The 22,758-nt window shown below is 53.1% G+C and overlaps 2 protein-coding genes across 3 annotated transcripts in view; both read left to right on the top strand.

The window, feature by feature from the left end:
• RAB40C (RAB40C, member RAS oncogene family) overlaps positions 1 to 16,409 on the top strand; it is a 37,653-nt gene extending 21,244 nt beyond the window's left edge. For both annotated transcript variants that reach the window (XM_053957515.1, XM_053957514.1), the window contains 4 exons: positions 825 to 885; positions 10,965 to 11,042; positions 11,433 to 11,655; positions 13,462 to 16,409. In XM_053957515.1, coding sequence (XP_053813490.1) covers positions 825 to 885; positions 10,965 to 11,042; positions 11,433 to 11,655; positions 13,462 to 13,742 — 643 coding nt within the window. In that variant the 3' untranslated portion in view covers positions 13,743 to 16,409. The remainder of the gene's footprint in view (positions 1 to 824; positions 886 to 10,964; positions 11,043 to 11,432; positions 11,656 to 13,461) is intronic.
• Positions 16,410 to 19,887: 3,478 nt separating this feature from the next.
• On the top strand, positions 19,888 to 22,477 carry WFIKKN1 (WAP, follistatin/kazal, immunoglobulin, kunitz and netrin domain containing 1). The gene is made up of 2 exons (XM_053957819.1): positions 19,888 to 20,112; positions 20,944 to 22,477. The coding sequence occupies exons 1-2, from the start codon at positions 19,888 to 19,890 to the stop codon at positions 22,432 to 22,434; spliced, it is 1,716 nt and encodes a 571-aa protein (XP_053813794.1). The 3' UTR covers positions 22,435 to 22,477.
• The last annotated feature ends 281 nt before the right edge of the window (positions 22,478 to 22,758 follow it).

Below are 22,758 nucleotides of genomic sequence, written 5' to 3'. Positions count from 1 at the left end.
GGGATTCCTCAGCCTTCTCAGAGGTCATTAAAGTGTCTTTTATCCTGGCCCAGGGAATAGATTTGAGAAACACCATAATGTGTCTCTGATTAACCTGACACATTTCAGTATATCTTGGTTAAATCAGAGTGCTGGACTCTGGTGTCTTGTTCCAGAAGGGCACTGAGAGATGCTGGCAGTGTTGTCAAACTTAGTTGCACCTTGTCCAGACAGGACAAATTCTAGGGACTGAAAAGCCCCTTATTGTCACAGTGGTCTAGAAACACTGTACCCCACTCCTGATTCTCAGCTTTCTGTAGTGTGTATAGCCCAGGTCTGTCAGGGATCTGGGTATAAAGAGAATTCCCTTTATTTTGGTTAAAATATATTGGAAAAACAGGTGAAGCCTAGTGCAAGGCAATTTCTTCTCCTGTCGTATTTAGGTTGGCTGTTCTCCATGGCTGGGACACCTCTGCAGACTCACTCTGACTTTGAACTCCTATGGACTGAAGGGAACTAGGCAGAAAATCCTTTGCCCAGGGGAGTAAAATGACTTAAACCCTCACACATCATCAGGCAGTGCTGCAGCCAAGTAGTTTGGGCTTGTACTTTCTCCATGGGAAGCACAATGACAGTAACAACCTATACCCAAAGGTAGAGATGTACCCACCAGTTCTTCCCTAGAAGAACCCATCATGCAGAGGACTTCGGGTACCATGCACGTCCTAAAGATCTGACAAGATCAACCCTGATATTTATTTTATTTTTTTATGGCCAGTAGGAAATGTGTGCAGTATGGGAGTCAGTTCTCCACTTCTCATAGCTGTAACTTTTCTGTGTTTTAGGGACACCTCAGGGCAAGGAAGATTTTGCACTATTTTCAGATCCTACTCCAGGGGAGCCCAGGTAAGTGCTGCTCTCGGGGCTTTGATGGGACACATTTGCTTTAACTTTAGGCTGTGTAAGTCTTTCCTGCCATAGTAAAGAGCTCTGAAGAGGAATGCACTGACCACCAAAAGGATCTCTGTAGATGACAAGAGACACTCAATGTTGTCATGTTGCCTGGGATTCTGTTCTTATGAAGTGGTGGGAGAGAAGGCAGTGAATGGCAGACTTTGCTAAACTCCTACAGAAAAGGTCTGTGCAGACAATATTCAGTCTTAATTTCTAGAGGAGGGCTGAGAGGTAGTTAGAGAGGATGAGGCAATTCTCATTCTAGATCTACCTCAGCTTTAATGTGGGAGCTCTACTTTCTGAGGTTTTAAAAATTTGTTTAAATATGGCACTGGCTTTTCCAGTGGAGTTCTTCCACTGTGTTGCTTTCAAGTCAGTTCCAAAAATAAGGGTGGCTCCTACTTGCGTGTTTGAGGCAGACTTGAAACTATAGCAGCTCAATTGGAACGTAAAGTATGTGTGTTCCTCAAAACATGAGGCAGAGTGTTACATTTTGAGTTTCTCCTTTGGGCCCTGCTCCAGAATAGCATCAAGATCCTCAACAGTGCAAAAATCTTGTGGTCCTCTGGAAAATTGCTGTTTAATAGTGCTTTCTGACAGTTCTGCTATTGTCCTATTAGTAACATGGCAAGATCCCTCCAGGATAAGGTTTACCTAAGTTAAATGAGTTACTTTATTTTCCTTATTGTTTTCAAGTTGGAAAGCTTTGGAGAAAATTCCTTCTCTGTTACACACTAGGAGACAGAAGCTGTGTATCAGCCTCCTGAGCAGGCCAGTATCCTGGGAGATTGCCAGCCTTTGGGAAATGTACTTCTACTCAAGCTCTTACCACTCTTGGCTTTTTGCTCCTTGTATCTGTAGACCTTTGCTTTGCTAACTGGCAAAATCCACGTTGTTCTCTTTCTCTGACTTCCTGCAAATTCATTTGTGCTGTAGTTATAGGAGCAGCTCACCTGGGGTGTGCTGTTGAGATCTCCCCCGTGTCCTGTTTATTCATGTTAGTGCACATCTCTGGTGGTCTGGATGCTTTGAGGCAGCTCCTTTGAAACAGAGGCCAATTTCCTGGTGCTTGCAGAAAAGTGTAAGGGAAGGAGAGTTGGAGTTCTGCAGTGGGAGAGTGCAGATCTCCCATTCACATGTTCAGTCCTGTGTCCGAGTTTCTTTCAGCTTCTACATTTCCTTTTCTTTCAGCCTTTACTACATTTCAGAAAAATCTGGAACCTCAATCACATTATCACAGTTTGTGTTGGAAGGCACCTTAAGGCTCATCTCATTCCAACCCTCCTCCCATCTGCAGGGACACCCTCCACTAGACCAGTGTGCTCCAAGCCCCATCCAGCCTGGCCTTGAACACTCAGGGATCAGGAATCCACAACCTCCTCACGGAACCTGTGGGCTTGAGGCCATGTTGCTTCCCTCACCAGTTAGAGGTGACCAGAACTGGTCAGTGTGGTTTTCTGGTGACCATAGAACTCAGCTTTGGTCAGGCTATTTCTAAGACCTTGCTGTGTCAGATGCTCAGATCAAACTGGGAATGGAAAGCAGCAGCTACTGTGTCCAGGAACACCACCTGGCAGCTTTTAGCCCCGTGTGCAGCCACTGTGCACAGTGGTTACTCCCCTTGGTATGACCTGGGAGCTCCTCAGAGCAAGTGCTGTGTCTTGGCAGGGCTGCAACCCTCAGAGTCTGAGCCCATGCACCAGCCCTTGTACCTGCTGCTGCCACAGGGCAAACTGGGGCACAGGGCAAAGCTGAAATGAGCAGTGATGAGAACACTCCAGTTGGATGGGGAGAGAGACACGTCTGTCTGGAACCTGCATGGAGCTGTGAGGCACTGGCACAGCACCTCCATGTGATTCCTGCAACCTGTTCTCCCTGGACACTACATTTGGGTGCCCCAAAGTATCATGTACCTGGCTGCCCACAGGCTTGAAAGGGATTGATTTTCTCTTCCTTCCTCAAAGTGAAGCTTTTGACCTTCTTCAGCTGTATTTATCAGTATTGCTGGAGGAGCTCTCACCTGGATATCAGCAAGGTTTGCCTCATCCATCTCACTGCCTACACCTCCCAAGGAGTGAGTCTGAGAGACAGTGAACCTCATCAGCCAGTCAGGGGGACTTCTAATGGGAATGCTTTATAGAATCATGGGATCACTAAGGTAGAAAAAGCCCTCTGAGATCATCGAGTCAAACCAGGAACCCAGCACTGCCAAGGCCCCAGCTAAATTGTGTCTCCAAGCACCACATTCTATCTGGATTTTTTTAACATCTCCAGGGATAGTGATTCCACCAGTGCACTTGCCAGCCTGTGCCAATGCCTGACCACCCTTTCAGTGAAGAAATTATCCCAAAATGCAATCTAAACCTCCCTTAGCACAACTTGAGGTTGCTTCTTCTCACCCTGTCACTGGTTACCTGGGAGAAGAGACCAATCCCCACCTGACTCCCACCTCCTTTCAGGAAGTTGTAGAGGGCAATTCACTGCTGAATGCTGGGGAATGGAGCTCACTTGCACAGCAAGGTGTAGCTCACACCTTTGCCTCAAGACTGCCCTCTGCTTATGCAACAAATGCCTTTTCTAAAGTGCTGTTGTAATGCCTTAATCCTGGTCTGCCCAAACAGTCAATACTTAAAAGCAGCGAATCAGCCCTAAGGAGCAAGCCTGCCTAGGATGAGGAAGGGTAATTCTCAAGGGAAGTCTCTCCAGGCCTTCTGAAAGTTCCCAGGAGATGAGCGCAGGGAAAGTGCCTCTTGAAAATGACTGGAATCCTTGAACAGTCTTCTCCAGGTGGCTTGGAGTAAAACTCAGTTTGTTTTCAGCACCAAGTAGTTGGCTCCCATGTGATGATCCAGTGTTATTCCTGTATTAACAGGAATACAGATACCATGTCTCTTAAATAACTCATGACAACTTGAAGTGGAAGAGGAAAGTATCTAAATTTATACTCTGAATGGTTAACCAAAGCAAGAGGACTGTTTGTTTTGAATAACAAATGCCTGTGTGGCTGCAAAGGTGGACTTCCAACACCTCCAGTTATTTTCAGTATGCAGAAGCTGACTTCTTCTGGCATGGCCTTAGCATAAATACAGCATAACCGATGTGGTCTCAGCAGAGAAACACAGAAATGCTTCTGAGTTCTCTGATTTAGAATTATGGAATGGTTTGGGTTGGAAGGAACCTTAAAGCCCATCCCATTCAACCCCTTGCCATGTCCAGGCAGGGACACCTTCCACTGTCCTAGGTTGCTCCAAGCTCTGTCCAACCTGGCCTTGGACACTTCCAGGGATCCAGGGACAGTCACAGCTTCTCTGGGCACCCTGTGCCAGGGCCTCCCCACCCTCCCAGGGAACAATTCCTTCCCAATATCCCATCTAACCATGTCCTCTGGCAGTGGGAAGCCATTCCTTGTGCCCTGTGATTTTATACCCTTATCCAAAGACCCTCTCCTGCTCTCCTGGAGCCCCTTTAGGCCCTGGAAAGGGCTCTGAAATCTCCCTGAAGCCGTCTTTTCTCCAGCTGAGCATCCCCAGCTCTCCCAGCCTGCCTCCAGAGCAGAGGGGCTCCTGCTCTTGGGGCATTTTCATGGCCTCCTCTGGACTGTTACAAGATGTCCACATCCCTCTCATGTTGGAGGCCCCAGAGCTGGGTGCAGTACTCCAGGTGTGGTCTGGAGGATGTATTCAGGGCTGTGTGCTATAGTGGCTTCTTAGCTGCAGCTATTTGCTTTCCTTTCTACTGTCTTAGAATCATCAGACTTCAAGACTTCTGCTGTAGGAAGGCTGACACAAATCCTCTTGGAGGCAAGAGAAGCAGCTTCTTGACACTAAAAACCAGAAGCTCAGGAAGAATAAATCCAGCAGAGAAGAGAGGTGCCAGCGTGGGAAAAGCTCTGTTTGAAGTTCAGTGTGATATTTGTACAAGAACAGATTGGTGTAAACTGGCCTTGAGCACCTTCACGCTGAGAATTAGTGGAAGGTTCTCACTGAGTGGAGGACTAAAGAGCCCAAGGGGAGCTTGAAGAAGGAGGTTCCAGAGAGGACTTGTACACGTTGGCTGTGAGAGCAGGAGGCTGGCTCAGCAACCTGGCAGCCCTTACCCAGGTCTGAATAGCCAGTGCTTAAGAGAATACTTGGTATGAAAAGGGTGTCCAAGCCAGGGAAGCCTGGCTTTCCCACACACTCTTTGTTGTTTCTCAAGTGTAGCGATAAAATTGAATTTTCTGAAGTAGACCCTGGAGAGGTTGCAACATGGAAAAACAGTTTCTAGACAGCGAGCAGACCTTCTTGGGAGTTCTTTTTTCCCCTCATGGCACAGCCTGGTGCAGTTTTCAGGCTGAACTTCTGGCTGGTCCCTCCCCAGGAAAAGGACTTGAGTACCTTGATGCCTTCCGCAGTTTCAACTCCAGACCACTGGCCTGGGTCCTGAGCCACGTGATTTTCATATTCAGCAGGAACTTCTTCTTGAAATTATCTGCAGTAAAACATCCTTGCTGCCCCTGATGAGCTGGCTCTGAACAAGAACCAGCCCCTTTTTCCAGCATGATTGCCTCAGGGTTTGCTGTGAGGATCACAGGTCTCTTGTCTTCCTCCCTACCCTGTGTTAGCAGATCTGATCTCATCAGGGGCACAAGGAGCTCTTGGGCTCCAGGTGGAGGCTTGTGGTGCTGGTGTGCCTGGGACTCCTCTTGTCTGATGGGCCAGCAGGTCCTGAGCACATCACTTCAGGATCTCCTTTTGGGGCAAAAGAGGAGCATTTGTGTCTGGGATAGCAGAGCACTGGCCTCCAGGCACTGATGGGGCAGGGGGTGTGTGCAGCCAATCATGGTGACTGCAGGGCCAGGGAGGAGAAGGAGGTGGAAACCAAGTAGTGTTGTGCCCTGCAGAGCCAACTTGGGCAGTCTGGAGCTTGCTGTGTTGCAGAAGGATTTTTATGTGAATTGTCACAGCATGGGGTACAGTGAAAAGTATTTAGTGTGCTTAAAGGTGCTGCAGAAATCTTTTTTTTGCTCTTGGACTCCTGTTCCTTTTCTGCTTGGCTTCTAGGTCTCAGTCATTCCAGCAGAGCTGGCTCGCTGATCTCAGCTGTTTGAGCAGCTGGGACTGTTCTGGCTGCTGTGAGCAAATGCAAACTATACCAAGAGTGAGCACAGAGGGGAGAAAGAGCTGTGGTGGTGCTTCCTGATCTAGCTAGGAAGAAGCAGTGTTAGGATCATTCCTGATGTCCTCATATGCCAGCGATTTAAACTGTTTCTGAAAATGTGGCTTGCCAAACTCTTCCCAGACAGCGTGATAAAATGCTCCCATCTTGCAGCAAAGCTGCAGCCCTAAAGAAAGGATGGATATTTTGGAGTTCTGCTTAGGCAGGTGGTTTGAGGAGCTGCTGTTTATCCTGTTCAAGGCTTCTTAGTATGCAGGGAGGTGGTGGATTTTTGGCAGCTCAGCTGACTCAGGTGTAGCTTCAGCCCTCCCTTTTGGCTTTTTTGGTTGCTCTAACTACCTCACCTGCCTTGGGTCATTTGGACAGGATTGTCCAGCTGCTGGAGAAGCCTGCCCTGCCTGCCAAAATACTCATCAAAAGCTTAGTGATAAATACCCCCCAATGCTGGGAAGAGGTTTGGCAGCAGAATGTCACTGCCCATGAGCCAAGGTCCAAGGTGCCAGCTGGAAAGCCATGATCAAATGGAGATGTGAAAGAGCAGGCAGGAGACAGAGTGTTCTGGTTCCTGTCAGCACTGGACCTTCTGTTTAAGGTTTATTTCATCCCGTGGGACAGAAAATTCACTCTGAGGGCCTCTTCAGCCTTCTTCAGCAACAGCTTTTTTCCATCAGTGGAGATTATCAGCAAGTGACACTTTCCTGGCCACCCTGTCACCTTCCCTGCACTGGGCTGAGGTCCTTGGCAGTTGTGCAAGTGTTCCTAGCAGCTTCTTGTGTGCTGAAAGCCCCTAAAGCATCTGGGAAGCCTTTTTAGACAAGCCTGCTTTGCATTGAGAGTGTGCAAGCTGATTTTCTCTTACCTTTAAAAGCTTTTTGATTATAAACGTGGTCCAAACATGCTGCAAGCAGGCAGAGATGATATTTCCTCACCACCACCTCAGTTACATGGACAGATCTTTGTGTAAGCTCTTGCTGGAAGCAAATTTGGGTTTTGGCAGAGTAAGTGTTCACATGTGCTGCTGGATACAAAACTGCTGGTCTGTCTGTGTTCCTTGTTCACTATGTGAGGCACTCATGTGGAAATTTCTGTCACTGGCTGCTGAGGGTTGTGCCAATCCCAGTAGTGTGGAACAAAACCAGAGTGGGAATGAACTCTGAAAATTCAACTGTGAAAAGACCCCAGATGGATCTGGGGATGAGACCAGTCATCTTTTACTTACACAGAAGCTGTAGGCAGACTGAGGAAAAGAAGGAAGACTGTTGGAGGGTTGTGAGGGGTCCAGGTCTCCTTGGTCTGAGAAGCTGAGCGTGGAGCTTTGCACTCCATACTGTGGGAACCTGGGGTACATAATGGTACAAAAGGGCTTTGTGAAACTAAAAATTGAAAGCTGTGGAGATAATAGGGTGTTGACAACCATCTAAGCACTTAGAGAACAAATTAGGCTGCAAATGGGAAACTGTTCATTTGTTGAGTTGAGGAAATTAAAATTCTGTGCGTGTTATTCCAAAGGAGACTTTTAAAAAAACCTGACAGATCTTACTTGGAACTGTCTGCAGAGATGGAGCCAGCTCCCTCCCTGTGCATGGCTGAGTGCTGTTCTCTCTGGGGCAGAAATGGCAGTGACAGAGTGGATTTGGGATGTGTGCTCTGGAGATGGGGTGTCTGCAGCATGCCAGTGCTACTTGGAAGCAGTGGGAGGTTATCTGGCAGCACCAGGAGCTAGCCAGGGATTGAGCAGCCTTCCTCCTGCCCCTGCTGAGCTGCAGCACAGCTGGGCTCCATAGCCAGCTGGCAGGACAGGGATGGAGCAAGGGCAACTTGGCCTCGGTGTCTTCTGACCTTTGAGAAGCTTTCCTGGACAACCTAAACGTGTGTGCTGGAACTATGGTGTGGCTTGGAGGCTCAGCTGGCAGACAAAGGGTCATATTTTGCATTTAGAAATCATGGTCTTGACCTTCCACCCTGCTGAGAGCATTAGGGGTGTGTTTTTGCTGAAGTTTTCTCCTTATTCCTATTCAAAGAAGATCCAGGCAGAAGCTGCCAGCAAGCTTAAAAACTCTCTCCTCCTCAGGCATATTCCTGGCAGAAATAATCATCACAAACTAGGTCTTGGGTCTGTTTTTCTTGGCTGAAGGAACTTGTCAATCCAGAAATGAAGCAAGTAGACTTTATTTATCTTGCTGGCCACTTGTGTTGGAAGGAGTTCATCAAACCCTTTTCTTCATTACTTCCTGACTCTCATTAATTCTCACACACAACTTCGGAAGCTGGAAATCAAATCAAATAGAGGAAAAATTGAAAGAAAGCTCAGAGTCTTTTTTTTTTTCAATATGCAATTAAAATGTGATGTATCCTGCTAGGAGGTGTTTCCAGATTGGGTCCTTGAGAAGCAGTATCTTTGGTTTTGTGGGATTTTTTAATTATGGAAAATCATTACTTCCTTCTTATTTTTCCTCTCTAAATCTAGGAGAAACTGATCCTTTTCTCCTCCAAAACAGAAACATTTCTTTTGATTATGAAATTTTTGGAATTTTTGTCCTAGAAATAACACCACAAAAAAATATGGACTCTAGGTAGGAGCTTTAGACTTTCCTTGGAGGAAACTGAAGATGCTTCCCCCACCCCACAGATGCTTCTGCCATTATGTAAACTCACCTTCAGGTCCTACAGAACAGCCTCAAATCCAGACTTTGAAGGGCTTGCTCTTTGTATTGGGCTGTCAAACATGAAGCTAACCCACCTGGTTTGCCTTTTGTGCCCTCTGCCCTTCTATTTCTGTGCATTTGAGCCTTTCTGTGGGGTACAAATGCAGATGTGTAGATGTTGGAGGGCCAGCGAGGACAGAAAAAACAAACTTCACCTGGAGAGTGAGGTGGAAGCAGTGGGTAGTGAGGCTGGGGGTACAGCTCAAGAATTGGAATTGTTCTACAAGGAAGAACCTGAGTTGTTATTAAATTATAAAATTGGTCAAGCTTTGAGAGCTGCTTATTCCAGAAGAGCTGAGAGAAAGGCAGACAAGGTCGAGGCACACCCAGTGCATTCCGAGAACGGCTGCTGTTCTGTGAGGCGGGGAGCAGTGCTAGTGCCAGCTCCAGATGTGACTTTATTATGAGGATTCAGGTGCCTTTGTGGCACAGATGCCAGTTTATCATTCCTGTGTGCTCTACATTTCATGTTAATGATTTTTTTTTTTGTAAATTAGAGGTATATCATACACAAAGCTTCTGCACAAGCTTCTCTCAATTCACCACAGGGGTTGGCAGCAGCAAGAACTGTAAAGCTGGGTTTTGGGAGGACTGGGTAGCTTGTGTTTTCCATCTGTGTAGCACACCTTCCATTTCAGCAGGCAAAGGAGCAACTCCAGAGGTAGATGAGGGTGCTTTATGGTCTCTGACTAGGGCAGATGCTGGGAGTGTCTCAGCTCTCTCCTTCCCTGTGCTCAATCCAGACCTCTCATAGAGAGGACTGGGCTGAAAGCTGAGACCTTCCTTTGCCAATTTAAGATCTCTGCTTATGCTGGGGCTTTGCTATAGGGGATGGCTGTTCCTGGAGGATACCCCTGATTCAGGCAAGGCTGATTCTGCAGAACCTGGTGCTCAATGGTTTGGTTTGGTTTGCACTTAGTCTTGCTGCTGCTGGGTTCCCTTTTGTCCAGCACTGCCTTCCCAGCTGGGTTCCTCCTCTCTCAGCACAGCATCATCTCCTTCTCCCTAGTTCCCATTCCAGGCATCTTGTACTGTGATTTTGCCAAGTCAGCTTGGAGTGCCTCTTGTCACTTGGAATGTCCTTGATTGCAAAGAAGAGTGACAAGAAGTCAGAAAAATAATGGGAGAGTTGCAGAAAGGCTCTGCTGAGGACAACTCCATAAATGCTGTTTGTGCCCAACTGGTACCGAGCAGCAGCTCCTGATTTGTGTGCCTGCAGGGCCAGGCACAGCCTACTTTCCTTGTGTCTGTCCTCAGAAATGCTCAGATTCAAGAAAAGCTCACTTGCTGGGAGATGCTGTGGACCTGAGTGGTGGCCAACAGTCTGGCCATGCTCCTGGGTCCTCCTGCCAGCCCGGCTTGGGGTGAGATGGAGACTCCTCAGAGCTGCTCCTTGTCTTTCCTGCCTTGAGTCATGCCTGTGCTGCTGCCAGCACCATGTGCTGCACCTCAGGAGGTGACTGGGAAGCAAGTCATGGATGTGGGTGGTGTTCAGGGACAGTGCATGTGAACCTGAGGATGCTGTAGGTACCTCTGGCCTGAAGAAAGCCAGGTACCAGATTCTGTGCCAGTGTGGCAGTGACAGTGAGAAACACCTTCAGCGAAGTCTGGATGGATCCTAGTCCTGAGAACTCAGTCTGTGGAGGTACTGTGGTGCTTATCAGCATTATTCATCTTCTTCCTTGTCAGCAAAGGGCTCACAGTGACACAGGTTCTGGAGAAGAGGGGTGTGCTTGAAAATTCCTTCCTGGCCTGCTGCCACCTCACCACTGACTGCAGCTCTTCTGTGTAAGGGGATAGAAAACAAGGTGTGTTTGTGCCTCAGCAACTTTGTATCAGAGTTGTGACAGGAGAAAGGTGTGTTTTGCTCCTCCAGATACAGCCACCCAGGCAGTTCATCCTCCTGTGCAGAGACTGCAGCTTTGGAGATTATTTTGGGGATACCAGAGTCAAAACAGGAGTAAAACCTTCCCTAATCACCTGGGACTGCATTAGCACAGCCCTGTTGTCTCAATTTTTGCCATACCAGCACACAAACGGTGTGGCTGGAGCAATGTTCTGTGCCTTTGCTTCTTGGTTTCTGCACATGGGGGTCTGTCAGGGGTGTCCTGCCCCTTTTATGTTGCCTACTATGAAACTTCCTGATTGCTTCTGATTGTCTTCCACCAGGGAATTCTCTTGGTGTATGACATCACTAATCGCTGGTCCTTTGATGGGATAGACCGATGGATAAAGGAAATAGATGAGGTAAGTGAATGGAGGAACATATGCAGTGATCTAAAGCAGAGACATGGGGAGGTATCACCCAAGGTGTTGCCTGATATGGGCACAGGAACGGCTCTGCTGTGGAGGGGACATGATGCAGTCATGGAGCTAAGCAACAAGTGTCTGCCCTCCACCTCTGTGTAAATCTGGAGTAGTAGGAAATGGCTCAGGAACGGTCAAGAAAGACAGGAAAGTTTCTTCAGAAATGAATGGACCAGGAGGTGACAAATGAGTTGTCCCCACGACACAGAGGTGCTGCTGGGCAGTCTCTCAGCCACAGAGCAGCTTCTGCTTCTTTTCCCTTCGCTGCTATTGCAGCTAAGCAGAATGCTGGGTGTAGCCATGATTTCTTCACTTCTTTCCTTGTTCCAGCACGCCCCAGGTGTCCCTCGGATCCTGGTGGGAAACAGGCTGCACCTGGCCTTCAAGCGGCAGGTGCCGACAGAGCAGGCGCGTGCCTACGCCGAGAAGAACTGCATGACCTTCTTCGAGGTGAGCCCCCTGTGCAACTTCAACGTCATCGAGTCCTTCACGGAGCTGTCCCGCATCGTCCTCATGCGGCACGGCATGGAGAAGATCTGGAGACCCAACCGAGGTCAGTGGGCAGGAGGGTGCTCTGGGTCGGAAGTTTGGGCTCGCATGGAGCCGTGGGGCCGTGGCTGCCCAGGTGGGACGTGTGGAGCTGTGGGAGCTGCATCCACCAGACGTGGAGAAATGCCTCAGGCCAGACAAGCTGAAGCTGAGCCAGAAGCTGCCTGTGCTGGCATAGGGATGGGCAGCTCCAGAAGGCAGTTCAGCATGTCAGGGACCTGAAGCGCTCTAGGGCATCCTCCGCCTCTCCACTCTGGATGAGGCTGAGGGCAAATAAGCTCCCACACTGAAAGTACTTCAATCAAACGACTATGTGGGATAAATCCAAGTGTAAGCTCCTCACTCCTTGCCCTTGCCTGAGCCTGTCTTCGTTTTGGAGGGAAGCAGAGTGTGCCCAAGGAGCTGAAAGGGACTAAATCTCATCCCTGCTGTCAGCATGCAGCAGTGGCCTGGGTTATTCCATATATCCAGGCATGTATGCCACAGGGAGAGAAACCACAAGCAGATTCCATGTTACATCTCAGCCTGTTGAGTTTGAAGCAGAATAATCCCACTTCCCACACTATTCCTGGCTGGAGTCTGAGCATTATTCCCACTGCAGTCTGAGCAGCAGCAGATCTGTGTTCCTGGAGTGACCTGCTCTCATATGGACCTTCAGCCCCTGCTCACCATGTTGAGAAAATCCTGTTTGCCAGCCCCAGTCACCAGATTTTCTGCCTGGGCTCCTATCCCCAACCTGGCTGCTGTGCCATGGTCTGCAGGTCACAGAGGGATGGGGGGCAGGGACTGGGCTGAATGCACAGATCTTTCCTGAATCTTTTCCCTAGGATTTGTGGTTCCAGACTGCCTACTTGGGAATGGAAAGGGCAAAAGGAAATGGCCTCAAATTGTGCCAGAGGAGGTTTAGATTAGACATTAGGGGAAATTTCCTCACAAAAAAGGTGATCAGGCACTTAAACAGGCTGCCCAGGGCAGCAGTGGAGTCACCATCCCTGGAAGTGTTCAAAAAAGATGCAGATGTGACACTTGGGGACATGGTTTAGTGGAGGCATTGGCAGTGCTGGGGGAATGGTTGGACTCGATGGTCTCAGAAGGCCTTTCTAAACCAAATAGTTCTGTGATTCCACGAATGGGGGCTCCGTAGCAGGGAGTGGGGATCTGCCTGCTCAGGAATGGCAGCGTGGCTTTGGCAGCAGGCAGGCAGGAAGATAACGAGTGCCCTCGTGTGGCCCCTGCCTGGGAATTCCCCGGCAAGGAGAGGAACTTCCCAAGGCAAGCTCACATAGTGCAGGCTGAACTGGGAGGATGCTGGGAAACTGGAACGGGCAGAGTGGTGTTCTGGGTGTTTTGGCTTGTTGGTATCTCTGTGGCCTGGAGGCTCTACAGAGAGCTGCCCCCTGAGCAGATCCCAGCTGTCACTGTCCTGTTTCAGGATTTGCTGACCCTGTTGCCTCTTTCCCAGGCATGTCCTGGTTGCCAGAGGATGGGTTGAGAAGTCAAGTGTCTGTCAGGAATGTGAGCCAGGCCCTGCCAGCCCTGGGTGCTGAGCAGAGCAGGGCTGGCAGTGCCTAACCCTGTGTTCACACCAAAGCTGGTGTCTGGCAAAGCACAAACCTCCAACAGCAAAGCTCACCTTGATTTCCCAAGGTTCTCTCCTAAATATCCTGCTCCCTACTCCCGGCTCCTGTGCAATCATTATTGACATATCTCCCTGAGGAGCTGAAGCTGTGCAGTGTAAGGAATAGCTGTGGGGGAAGGGCAGCCCAGGAGATCTCCTGGCACTTGACTGTGTGGTCCTTTCTCCCCGCAGTGTTCAGCTTACAGGACCTGTGCTGCCGAGCCATCGTGTCCTGCACCCCGGTGCACCTCATCGACAAGCTTCCCTTGCCCGTCACCATCAAGAGCCACCTGAAATCCTTCTCCATGGCCAACGGGATGAACGCCGTGATGATGCACGGCCGCTCCTATTCCCTGGCCAGCAGCGGGGGCGGGAGCAGCAGCAAAGGGAACAGCTTGAAGAGATCCAAATCCATCCGGCCGCCCCAGAGCCCCCCACAGAACTGCTCACGCAACAACTGCAAGATCTCTTAGCAGGATGGGCACCCTGAGCTTCTGTCGGATCCACACCCACCCGCCGATGTACAGCTGTTTGCACACTGAACCCTTTTCCACTGGATCCTTTCAGATGGGCCACGGTTGCTTTTCCAATGGCACGCACGAGCGTTAGGAATGTGCTCACGTTTTGGCTTGGCATAGGAAGAAGCATGGTGCCGGCTGGATCCCGCAGTGCTGGCGGGGAGAGGATCTGCCAAGTGACCCTCCAAGAATGCTTTGGGCTTTGCCTCTAGGCCTGGGGTGGAAAATTCAGCAGCTGCCGGGTTAGGGAGGGGGGAAGGGGAAAAAAAGCTCATCCAGTCTCAATGGAGCAATGGATTTAATGGAAGATTGAGAGGCTTAAGGGAGTAGGCAAGGAGAGTCTGCGCTGCAACTTTAACTCTTGGCCTCCTGAATAGATTGCTGGTGCAATAGTGATCATTGGATGTAGACAAAAAGAAACAGGGACAGGGGACCAATGACAGTTTTCACCAGGATGTTAACCTGCTGTTGCCAAAAAAAACCAGAAAAAAAGGCAAGAGTTGGCCAATTGGAAAGGGGAAGGCAGCGCTCCGTTCAATGCCTTCACTTATTTATGTAAATATTATACATATATATAAATATCTCTTGTTTTTTAAGGGTTTTTTTAAGAAGCAGTCAGGGAAAATTTTATGCAGCCATGTAAATACAAGCACTGGATTGACTTTCCCAGTGTCAGCAAAGGGGACAAGTGGAGGATTTTCCAATGAAAACACATAAATGCTTTAAGAGACTTTCCCTCACCTCTGGGCTCGTGCTGGTGTTTTTAAATACTACATGTGCAGAAGGAAAAGACAATTGGTGTGGAACATGCCCCAAGCTGCTCTATTCCTATCATTCCCTAGAACCTGTGAGTGCTGAAGGCAGGGTGGGATGGCAGTGCATGGAGAAGCAGAGCGACGAGGCCATGGTCCTGAGGGGTTGGAGTGTTTTGGCAGGCAGGAGGAAGAGGCAGCTCTGGGGTCAGACTGAGGCCTTGCTCACTTCGTGCTTTCTCATAAGGGATTTGGGAGTAGGGGGTGGAAGCATTGTGCCTAAAGCAGAGGAAAAATGCTGAATTTTGTCCCTTATTGTTGCAAAGTCTCATCCATCGCTTCTAGTGCCCTCCATCCATGACAACACATGTGACAGCTCCTGGATCCTGGCTGTTTCCAGCTTTGCTTTCCCAAAGATGCTGCCTGAGCTCGTGCTGCTGTGGCTCCTCCTGGATGAAAGTGGGAAAGGACAGAAGTGGCTTTTCCCACCGGAGCATGAGGAGCAGGGACTGGGAAGGTGGAAGGCTGGAGCGGGGAAATGGCCATCTCCAGGTCCCTCAGTGGCAAAATCACTTGGCTCTTGGAGCAATCCCATGAGATTGGGAGTGCAAACTGCTTTGCTCCATGGGATGGCTCCTGGATCTTGGAGGGGCAATAGCTTGGGATGGATCTTCTGTCAAGCAAGTGCACCTGCCTCTCTGGCTTTGTTCCACAGCTGACGTGTGCTGGAATCACCTGCAAACTGAGAAATAGCACCCAGCCCTTATCCCAAAAGCTAAGGGAGCCTGGCAGGGGGGCTGGGCTATGGTGGCAGGTTCTCATAGGTGGCCAGGGTGTGTAGACTGTGAGTAGCGTGGTAGCAAGTGAAGTGTACAGTGCTGCCATCTCCTCCTGGGATCAGCTTGCTCCGCTCCCTCTTTCCAGGCAGGCTGGGGCACTGCATGGGCAGAATGAAGCCGCTGCAGCTCCTGCATGGCCGACGGACCCACTGTGTCCAGGCAGCAGGGACAGGAGGGACGCGTCCCCCTGTGGGGACATCACTTCCCTTGCTCCCAAGCCGACCTGGGAGGTGCCAGAGGCTTCCCCCTCCCCTCCCTGCAGAGCACAGCACAGGCAGGTCTCTTGGCTCGGGTCTCTCATGCTTTATCACCCAGCTCAAGTGAGCGAGGACAGAATTAAACCCCAGGCAGGTGGAGGGGAAGAGGAATCCTTTGAAGGGGTGCTTTGGCTCAAGAGCAAAGCCGCAGCCGGGCCGTCCCGGTGGCACGAAGGCCAGGGGATTTGGAGAACCTGTCTGGGTGGCTGGCACCTGTTTCCCATCACTTAACACACAGCAGAAGACAATCGCTGGCTCAGCAGCACAGGGATATACAGCCAACAGGTGACCGGCACCACCAAGGGCGGCTCCTCCCAGGAATCACCCCGGGCCCGGCGCCGGTGTGTGGGACGAAGAGGGATAAAGGGATCCTTCCTGAAATCACCAAGCTGCTGCATGTCTCAAAACTCGCTGTACCTCTGCTTTGGTTTGGCTGTGCCACGTGTGCCACCTCCCCATGCTGTTCCCTGTGGTTGGTTTAGGTTTTGTCACCCGGTAAAGTCTCACAGATCCTGTCTAGAGTGGGGATGGAAGATTTCCCTGGAGTGATTGCCCAGCAACAAACTTTTTTTATTTTTTAATTTAAAAGGAAAAGATTCTTGCATCTGATGTCAACACTAGTCTGTAGCTGCTCTCCAACACTTGTACCATTCCTGAGTTGGGTTTTTTTGGACTATCCTTTTATTTTTTTATTCCTTTGTACAGTCAGTGTTGTTTAACTGATTCTACATGGTTTTGTTTTGTATAAATTAAAGTCTTTTTGTTTGTTTTGAACTACCAATTGAAAAGAGAAGTTATATCTGTTTTTGTGTGGGCTGGGAAGAGGTTGAGGGGGAAAAGGTGGTGGTTTTGCCCGTGCCTGGGGATTTGGGACTGTTTGTGGTACAGGTGTATATTCCCATTTCCAGGTCATCCACAAAATAACTTGAATTACATTTTCTGGGGAGCCATGATTCCTTTTCTGTAGATGCAGAAGATAAATCTGCTCTTGATTCTCACAGAACCACTGATTTGGGGTAGTGGAGCCCTAAGAAAACACAAACTCGTCTCCGACAGGGTTGGTCCCATAGGCAGCTGGAGGAAGCCACGCTGCCCAGCAGTTTGCCAGGAATTGTGCCCAGTCCCTGCTCCACAGGCACAGGACAAGTACAGTCAAACCCTAAATGCCTTCTTTGGGTCTGGGTAATCCTGGAGGAGCAGCAAGTGCTGTGGCAGCCCAGACTCTGGAGCAAGCTGGAAGCCATCCTGGGACAAATGGGACTGAAAGGGAGAGGATGCTGCAGGGAGCTTGGAGCACCCGTGTCACACCAGAGTGGCCTTTGGAGGTACCAGGAACCCCAGAGAAGGGGGATTTGATCCTAGGGTGGAGGGAGCCTTCTTGTCTGATCCCCTTCTCTCAGCCCACCTCCCCTTGACCTCCCTTTTCCCCTGCCTTCTCACTTCCCTAGGATCAGATTTTCCACTTCGTACCAGACTGGCCACGCTTGTTTTAACAGCTTAAGTAGTAATTGCTGGGGCTGGGAGGGGGCAGGGGGAAATGAGATCGTGTCTGCAGCCTGGAAAACCCTGGAGCTAAGGTGAAAGCCTGGTCAGGGAAGAGTCACAGAGCCCTTTTTTCCCCTCTTTTTCTTCAGGGGGTTCTGGAAGTGTCTGTTCCCTCTCCCAGGGCTGAAACAAAGGCTGTGTGTGGTTTCAGGTGGGGTCGGGACAGCCGGAGCCCATTACGGCGGAGCAGCGGGGGCTGCAGGGCTGCAGCTGTCTGCTTGGGAAGAGCTGGGCAGGAAAACACTGCACAGCCTGAGCGGGGTGGGAAGGCTGGGAGAGCTTCAAGGCTCTCTGCTCCTCCGAGAAAGGAGGGAGCAGGTTGCTCTGGGATGATTCAGGTCTTTGCTCACTGAGTATGTTTCTCTGCACCCACCTTTCTCATGTGAGGTTTCTTGGATTGGTCCCACTGTCCTACATAGTCTGGGAAGAGGTGGTGACCTTCATGCAACTGCAAGATCCTTGAAAATGAGGGTGCAGCTGCCCACGGGTGCATTGGAGGGGCAGGAGCCCGTAGGGTGCAGCAGGTTCTGGGAGCAGGGACATGTGGCATGGCACCCTTCCCCAGGACATGGTGCGGAGCCGCCTCCTTGTCTTGGAGGGAGAAGATGGACTGTAAAACCCTCATCTATGTCTGGGATCTTTGAAAGTGACCCAAAGATACGGGTATGGGTATTGGTCTTGTTCCCCCTTCGCTCCTGCACCAGCCTCCCTGGAAGGACCCTGGGACACCCCAAAGTGGCCCTATGCCTCTGGGCTGCATCCCTGGGGACCAAGGTGCCGTGCATCTGCCACATTGCTTCCCAGCTGGAGTTTGTGGGTTTGTGGATGGGGGATCTCCAGGCAGTGGGTGCCTGGGGCCAGCTGGGTTGGTCTGGGGGTTTCAGGCTGCCAGGGCATGCAGGGTACAGGCCCTGGCAGCTCCTGGCTGGGCTAGCCTGATGCAATTCCCTGTTTGCAGAATATCAGCCTCCCCATGAGTGTCAGCATCTGCAGCTGGATGGACCCTTGGGTGCCTGCTTGGCTGTGGAACAGGATTCAAGGCACAGCCATGGGACTCGCTCCAGCCCTCCATGCATGGTCATGGCCAGCTGGTGACAGACCTGACTGTGCTTCGGGGTTTTGGGTCCCGGGGTGCCCCAGAATCACCATGGGCAGCCCAGAACCAGGAGCAGTGCAGCTGTGTGCTGCCCTGGGCAGGGAAGGGGCAGGGGTGGCTGGTCACACCTGTGTCTGTGCTACTGGCTGGAGGTCACTGTGCCAGAGCATTGTGGTTGCACCCTGCTCACACCAGCGTGGGGATGCTGAGGGTCCCCCAAATCATCTGGTCTGGGGCAAAAGGGCTTCCACAAGGAGCCACAGACTGGAGGAGCACCAAACCATTACATGTGAAAGCAGCTCTGGAGTGGGGGTGGGTTGGATCCCCCCATCCCAAAAAAAAAAAAAAAAAAAAAAAAAGGCCTCCCACTGGGGTTTTTTTAGGTTTGGTTTTTTTTTTTTTTTTTTTTTTTTGTCCCCTCCACCACGAGGGAAGACTGGAGGTGCTGAGCTGCTCCCTGGGGCAAAACGCCCTCGGGTTTGCTGTTTCACAAGGGCTGCAAACCCCCCTCAGGGCTCTGCTCTCACCAGAGCCAGGAGAGTTAATGCTCCCAAAATGCCATGAAATGTTCCTGCTGCAGGTCAGTCTCCATCGGGGATTAGGGGGATCTGACCGGGGAGCCGGGGCCGACTCCTGCCAGCACTGGGCTGGTGCGGGACGTGCTGGTTAAGCCCAAGCACAATGTGCTGGCGTCTGGTGTGGCTCAGGAAACATCCTGGCTGTAAATCATCGGGGAGGGAGGGCTGGGGGCTGGGGGAGCCCCTCCAGGGGGGCTGGGTGGGCACCCACCCCGCCAGGCGAGACACGGTCCTGTGCCAGCCGCACAGCACCCGTGGGATGCAGGCTGGAAAGCAGGGATGGACCCGTGCCAGTGTCCCGCTCCCGGGTACCTTCGGCTGTGGTGCCGGTGGGTGCCCAGAGATGCGGTGCGGGGTGAGGGACGCCCGGGCCAGCCGGGTCCCGGCCGCCCGCAGCGTGGCCTCCGTGGGCTCCGCGTACCTCCCGCCGGCTGCCCCGTCCGAAGGGACCGCAGGCTCCGGCTGTTTTCTCATTCTGCAGGAATTCGGCTCCGTGGGCCGGGCGGGTTTTTGTGTGCGTCCCCCCCCCCCCCCCCCCCCCCCCCCCCCGCCCCCCCTTTCACTCTCCCTCTTTGGAGACTTTCTGCATTCTGCCTTTGATCTCCCCCCGTGTTTGCCCAGGGATCGCCGGGCTCGCCGGGGTTAGAGGCTGAGGTCAGCGCCTTTCCCATTCCAAACACCCAGAAACATCAGTGGAAAGGGAGGGGATTCAGATTACAACCTTCCCGTCCTCCCCTTCCACCCCACTCGCCCCGCTGGCCGTGCTGAGGATGGACTGAGCCCCGAGAGCCGCCCGCCACGGCCGCCGTGTCCCCGGCGCCCCGAGAGCCGAGCGGCGGCGATGGATGGAGGCGGCGGGCGGCATCGCCGGTGGTCCGACGGGCGCCGGGTGTGCTGAAGGACAGAGGTTTGGTCCTCTCCTCCTACTCTTTGTCCCCCCGCCCGCCCGCCTTCTCCCTCATCTCGTCCGTCCTGAATGTGATTTATCCCGAGCCCTCGCCAGTGAGCCAGGCCGGCGGCGCGGGGTGGCCCGATGGCTCCTCGTGGGAGAGGCGGGCGCGGGGGCCGGGGCCAGCGTGCGGGGCGGCAGCGGGTCCCCGTGGGCATCGCGCTGCTCCTGCCCGTGCTGGCGGCGGCGGCTGGGCTGAGCCTGCAGCCGGGCAAGATGCGGCACCTGGGCGTCTGCCCCAACCAGCTGAACCCCAACCTGTGGGTGGACGCCCAGAGCACCTGCGAGCGGGAGTGCCAGGCCGACCAGGTGAGCGAGGGGGCTGCGGGGGCGGCAGGTGGTAACAGGGTTTGGGGGGCGTCCCCAGGACCCCGAAGGGTGCTATGCTGGGTGGCACAGCCGGTTCACTTGTTTCAGAGCAACGGGTTCATCCCTGCTGCAGCTTTGCCCCTAAGCCCCTCCTGTCTGCTGGGCTCCCCAGTCCCCCACAGGCAGAGAAACTGCTTGTTGCCTCCTTGTGTCACCCCCTCAGACCGTGTCCCACGGTCAGAATACCCTCCTCATGCACCCCCAGGATGCTTCCACCCTGTCAAAGGGCTGGCTGGGATGAAGGGAATGGGTGTGCTGGGACACGGACACCATCAGGCCGAGGACAGAGTCGTCTCCCAACTTTTCCCTGAGGGCCGGAGCCCACCCACAGACCGGGTTGTCCATCCCAGAGAGCCCTGGCTCTGAGCTCCACCAGGCTGAGCAGAGGCAACCCCACCCCGGTTAGGGCTGTCTGAATCCCGAGGGGAGACTCCTTCACAATTCATCTGTATGCATTCTGCCTCCCCTTGGCCAGCAAAAGCTGAGAAGGGCAAGTTGCACTCTGCTGTGGGGAGAAGGGACCGTCATCACTGCGGTGCACCCCCAAACATCCTGGGGGTGCTGAGGGTGGGCTGGGGCTGATGCAGATGTGCCGGGGAGGTCTGGCTCTTAGCCGGAACCCAGCGATGCTGAAGGTGCACAGGGCTATGCGGGGGACACCTGCCCACCCGAAAGTCCCACAGGGGTGGGAACAGCACCCACAGCCCCAGCACAGCGGCGACCTCCACGTCCCCCACCCCCCCCCGCAATCTCTTCTCCCTCCCCGACCAGGACTGTGAAGACTTTGAGAAATGCTGCACCAACGTGTGTGGGCTGCGGAGCTGCGTAGCCGCGCGCTTTGCCGACGGCAGCGTTCCGGCGCTGGCGGTGGCGCCCGCCGCCTCCTGCGAGAGCTTCGTGTGCGCGCAGCAGGGCTCCGACTGCGACATCTGGGACGGGCAGCCCGTCTGCAAGTGCAAGGACCGCTGCGAGAAGGAGCCCAACTTCACTTGCGCCTCCGACGGCCTCACCTACTACAACAAGTGCTACATGGACGCCGAGGCGTGTCTGCGCGGTACCCGCCTCACCACCGTGCCCTGCAAGCACATCTTCACCTGGCCCGACACCAGCCCCGTGCCGCAGGAGACCACGGCGCGACCCACGCCGGGCGCCGGCCCCGAGGTGCCGGTGCCCCCCGCCCTCTACACCAACCCCTTCCACCAGTCCGTGCGCGCCGGCGGCACCGTCAGCTTCCGCTGCGACGTGAGCGGGCGCCCGCAGCCCGACATCACCTGGGAGAAGCAGAGCGAGCGGGAGGAGAACTTCATCATGCGGCCGGACCAGATGTACGGCAACGTGGTGGTCACCAACATCGGCCAGCTGGTCATCTACAACGCCCGCCACGAGGACGCAGGCATCTACACCTGCACGGCCCGGAACGCCGCCGGGCTGCTCCGCGCCGACTTCCCGCTGTCGGTGCTCAGGCGGGAGCCGGGGGGGACCCCGCGGACCGGCAGCCCCCAGCCCTTCCCCAGCGCCGAGTGCCTGAAGGAGCCAGACCGGCGGCGGTGCGAGGCCACGGAGGTGCGCTGGCATTTTGATGCCAAGCAAGGCTCCTGCCTGACCTTCCGCTACGGCGGCTGCGGGGCCAACAGGAACCACTTCGAGACATACGAGGAGTGCCGAGCCGCCTGCCTGGGCAGCGCCCGCCCCACCTGCCTCCTGCCCATGGTGCAGGGGCCCTGCCAGAACTGGGAGCCGCGCTGGGCGTACAACCACCTGCTGAAGCAGTGCCACTCCTTCGTCTACGGCGGCTGCGAGGGCAACACCAATAACTTTGAGAGCAAGGAGAGCTGTGAGGACGTGTGCCCCTTCCCCAAGAGCCTGCAGTGCAAGGCCTGCCGCCTGAAGAGCAAGATGGTGCTGAGCCTCTGCCGCAGTGACTTCGCCATCGTAGGGCGGCTCATGGAGATCGTGGAGGACCAGGACTCCGGCATAGCCCGCTTTGCTCTCGAGGACGTCCTCAAGGATGAGAAGATGGGCCTCAAGTTCTTCAACATCAAGTACCTGGAGGTGACTTTGACCGACATGGACTGGAGCTGCCCCTGCCCCAACATGACGGCAGAGGACGGGCCCCTGATCATCATGGGCGAGGTGCATGATGGAATGGCCACGCTGGACCCCAGCAGCTACGTCCGGGCGGCCAATGACAAACGGGTGAAGAAGATCTATGAGCTGATGGAGAAGAAAACCTGTGACCTCCTGAACCGCTTCCAGGACTAGGGGAGAGTGAGGATGTGCCGACGGGGGGAGCTGCAGACACAGCACGGAGGGGGCAGCCTGAGGGAGCCCCTGCACCAGCGCCTGTGTCTAGAGGTTACTACTGTCATGTAGTTCCCCCCAACCCCATGCTGAGCCCTGGACCAGCTCCGACCTCCACTGTAATTTATCTGCCGCATGTTCCCCCCACCATGTGACCCCCACCATGTGACCCCCCCCCCCAGACTGTCCAGCAGCAATTGAGAACGGGGTTGGGTTGCAGAGGGGTGGGAGATCTGCCGGGACCACCCCACTCATAAAATCTCACTTCACCAAAGCCTCTGGGTC

Source organism: Vidua chalybeata, chromosome 16, assembly GCF_026979565.1.
Source record: "Vidua chalybeata isolate OUT-0048 chromosome 16, bVidCha1 merged haplotype, whole genome shotgun sequence".
Classification (NCBI taxonomy): domain Eukaryota; kingdom Metazoa; phylum Chordata; class Aves; order Passeriformes; family Viduidae; genus Vidua; species Vidua chalybeata.
The sequence above is the reverse complement of the archived record's forward strand: the minus strand, read 5'-3'. Positions and strand labels throughout refer to the sequence as shown.

Excerpts from the sequence above, each read along its gene's own strand:
- WFIKKN1 (XM_053957819.1), top strand. The coding sequence starts at position 19,888 with ATGGCTCCTCGTGGGAGAGGCGGGCGCGGGGGCCGGGGCCAGCGTGCG. Across the intron at positions 20,113-20,943 it reads GGGAGTGCCAGGCCGACCAG|GACTGTGAAGACTTTGAGAA; the intron begins GTGAGCGAGGGG and ends CTCCCCGACCAG.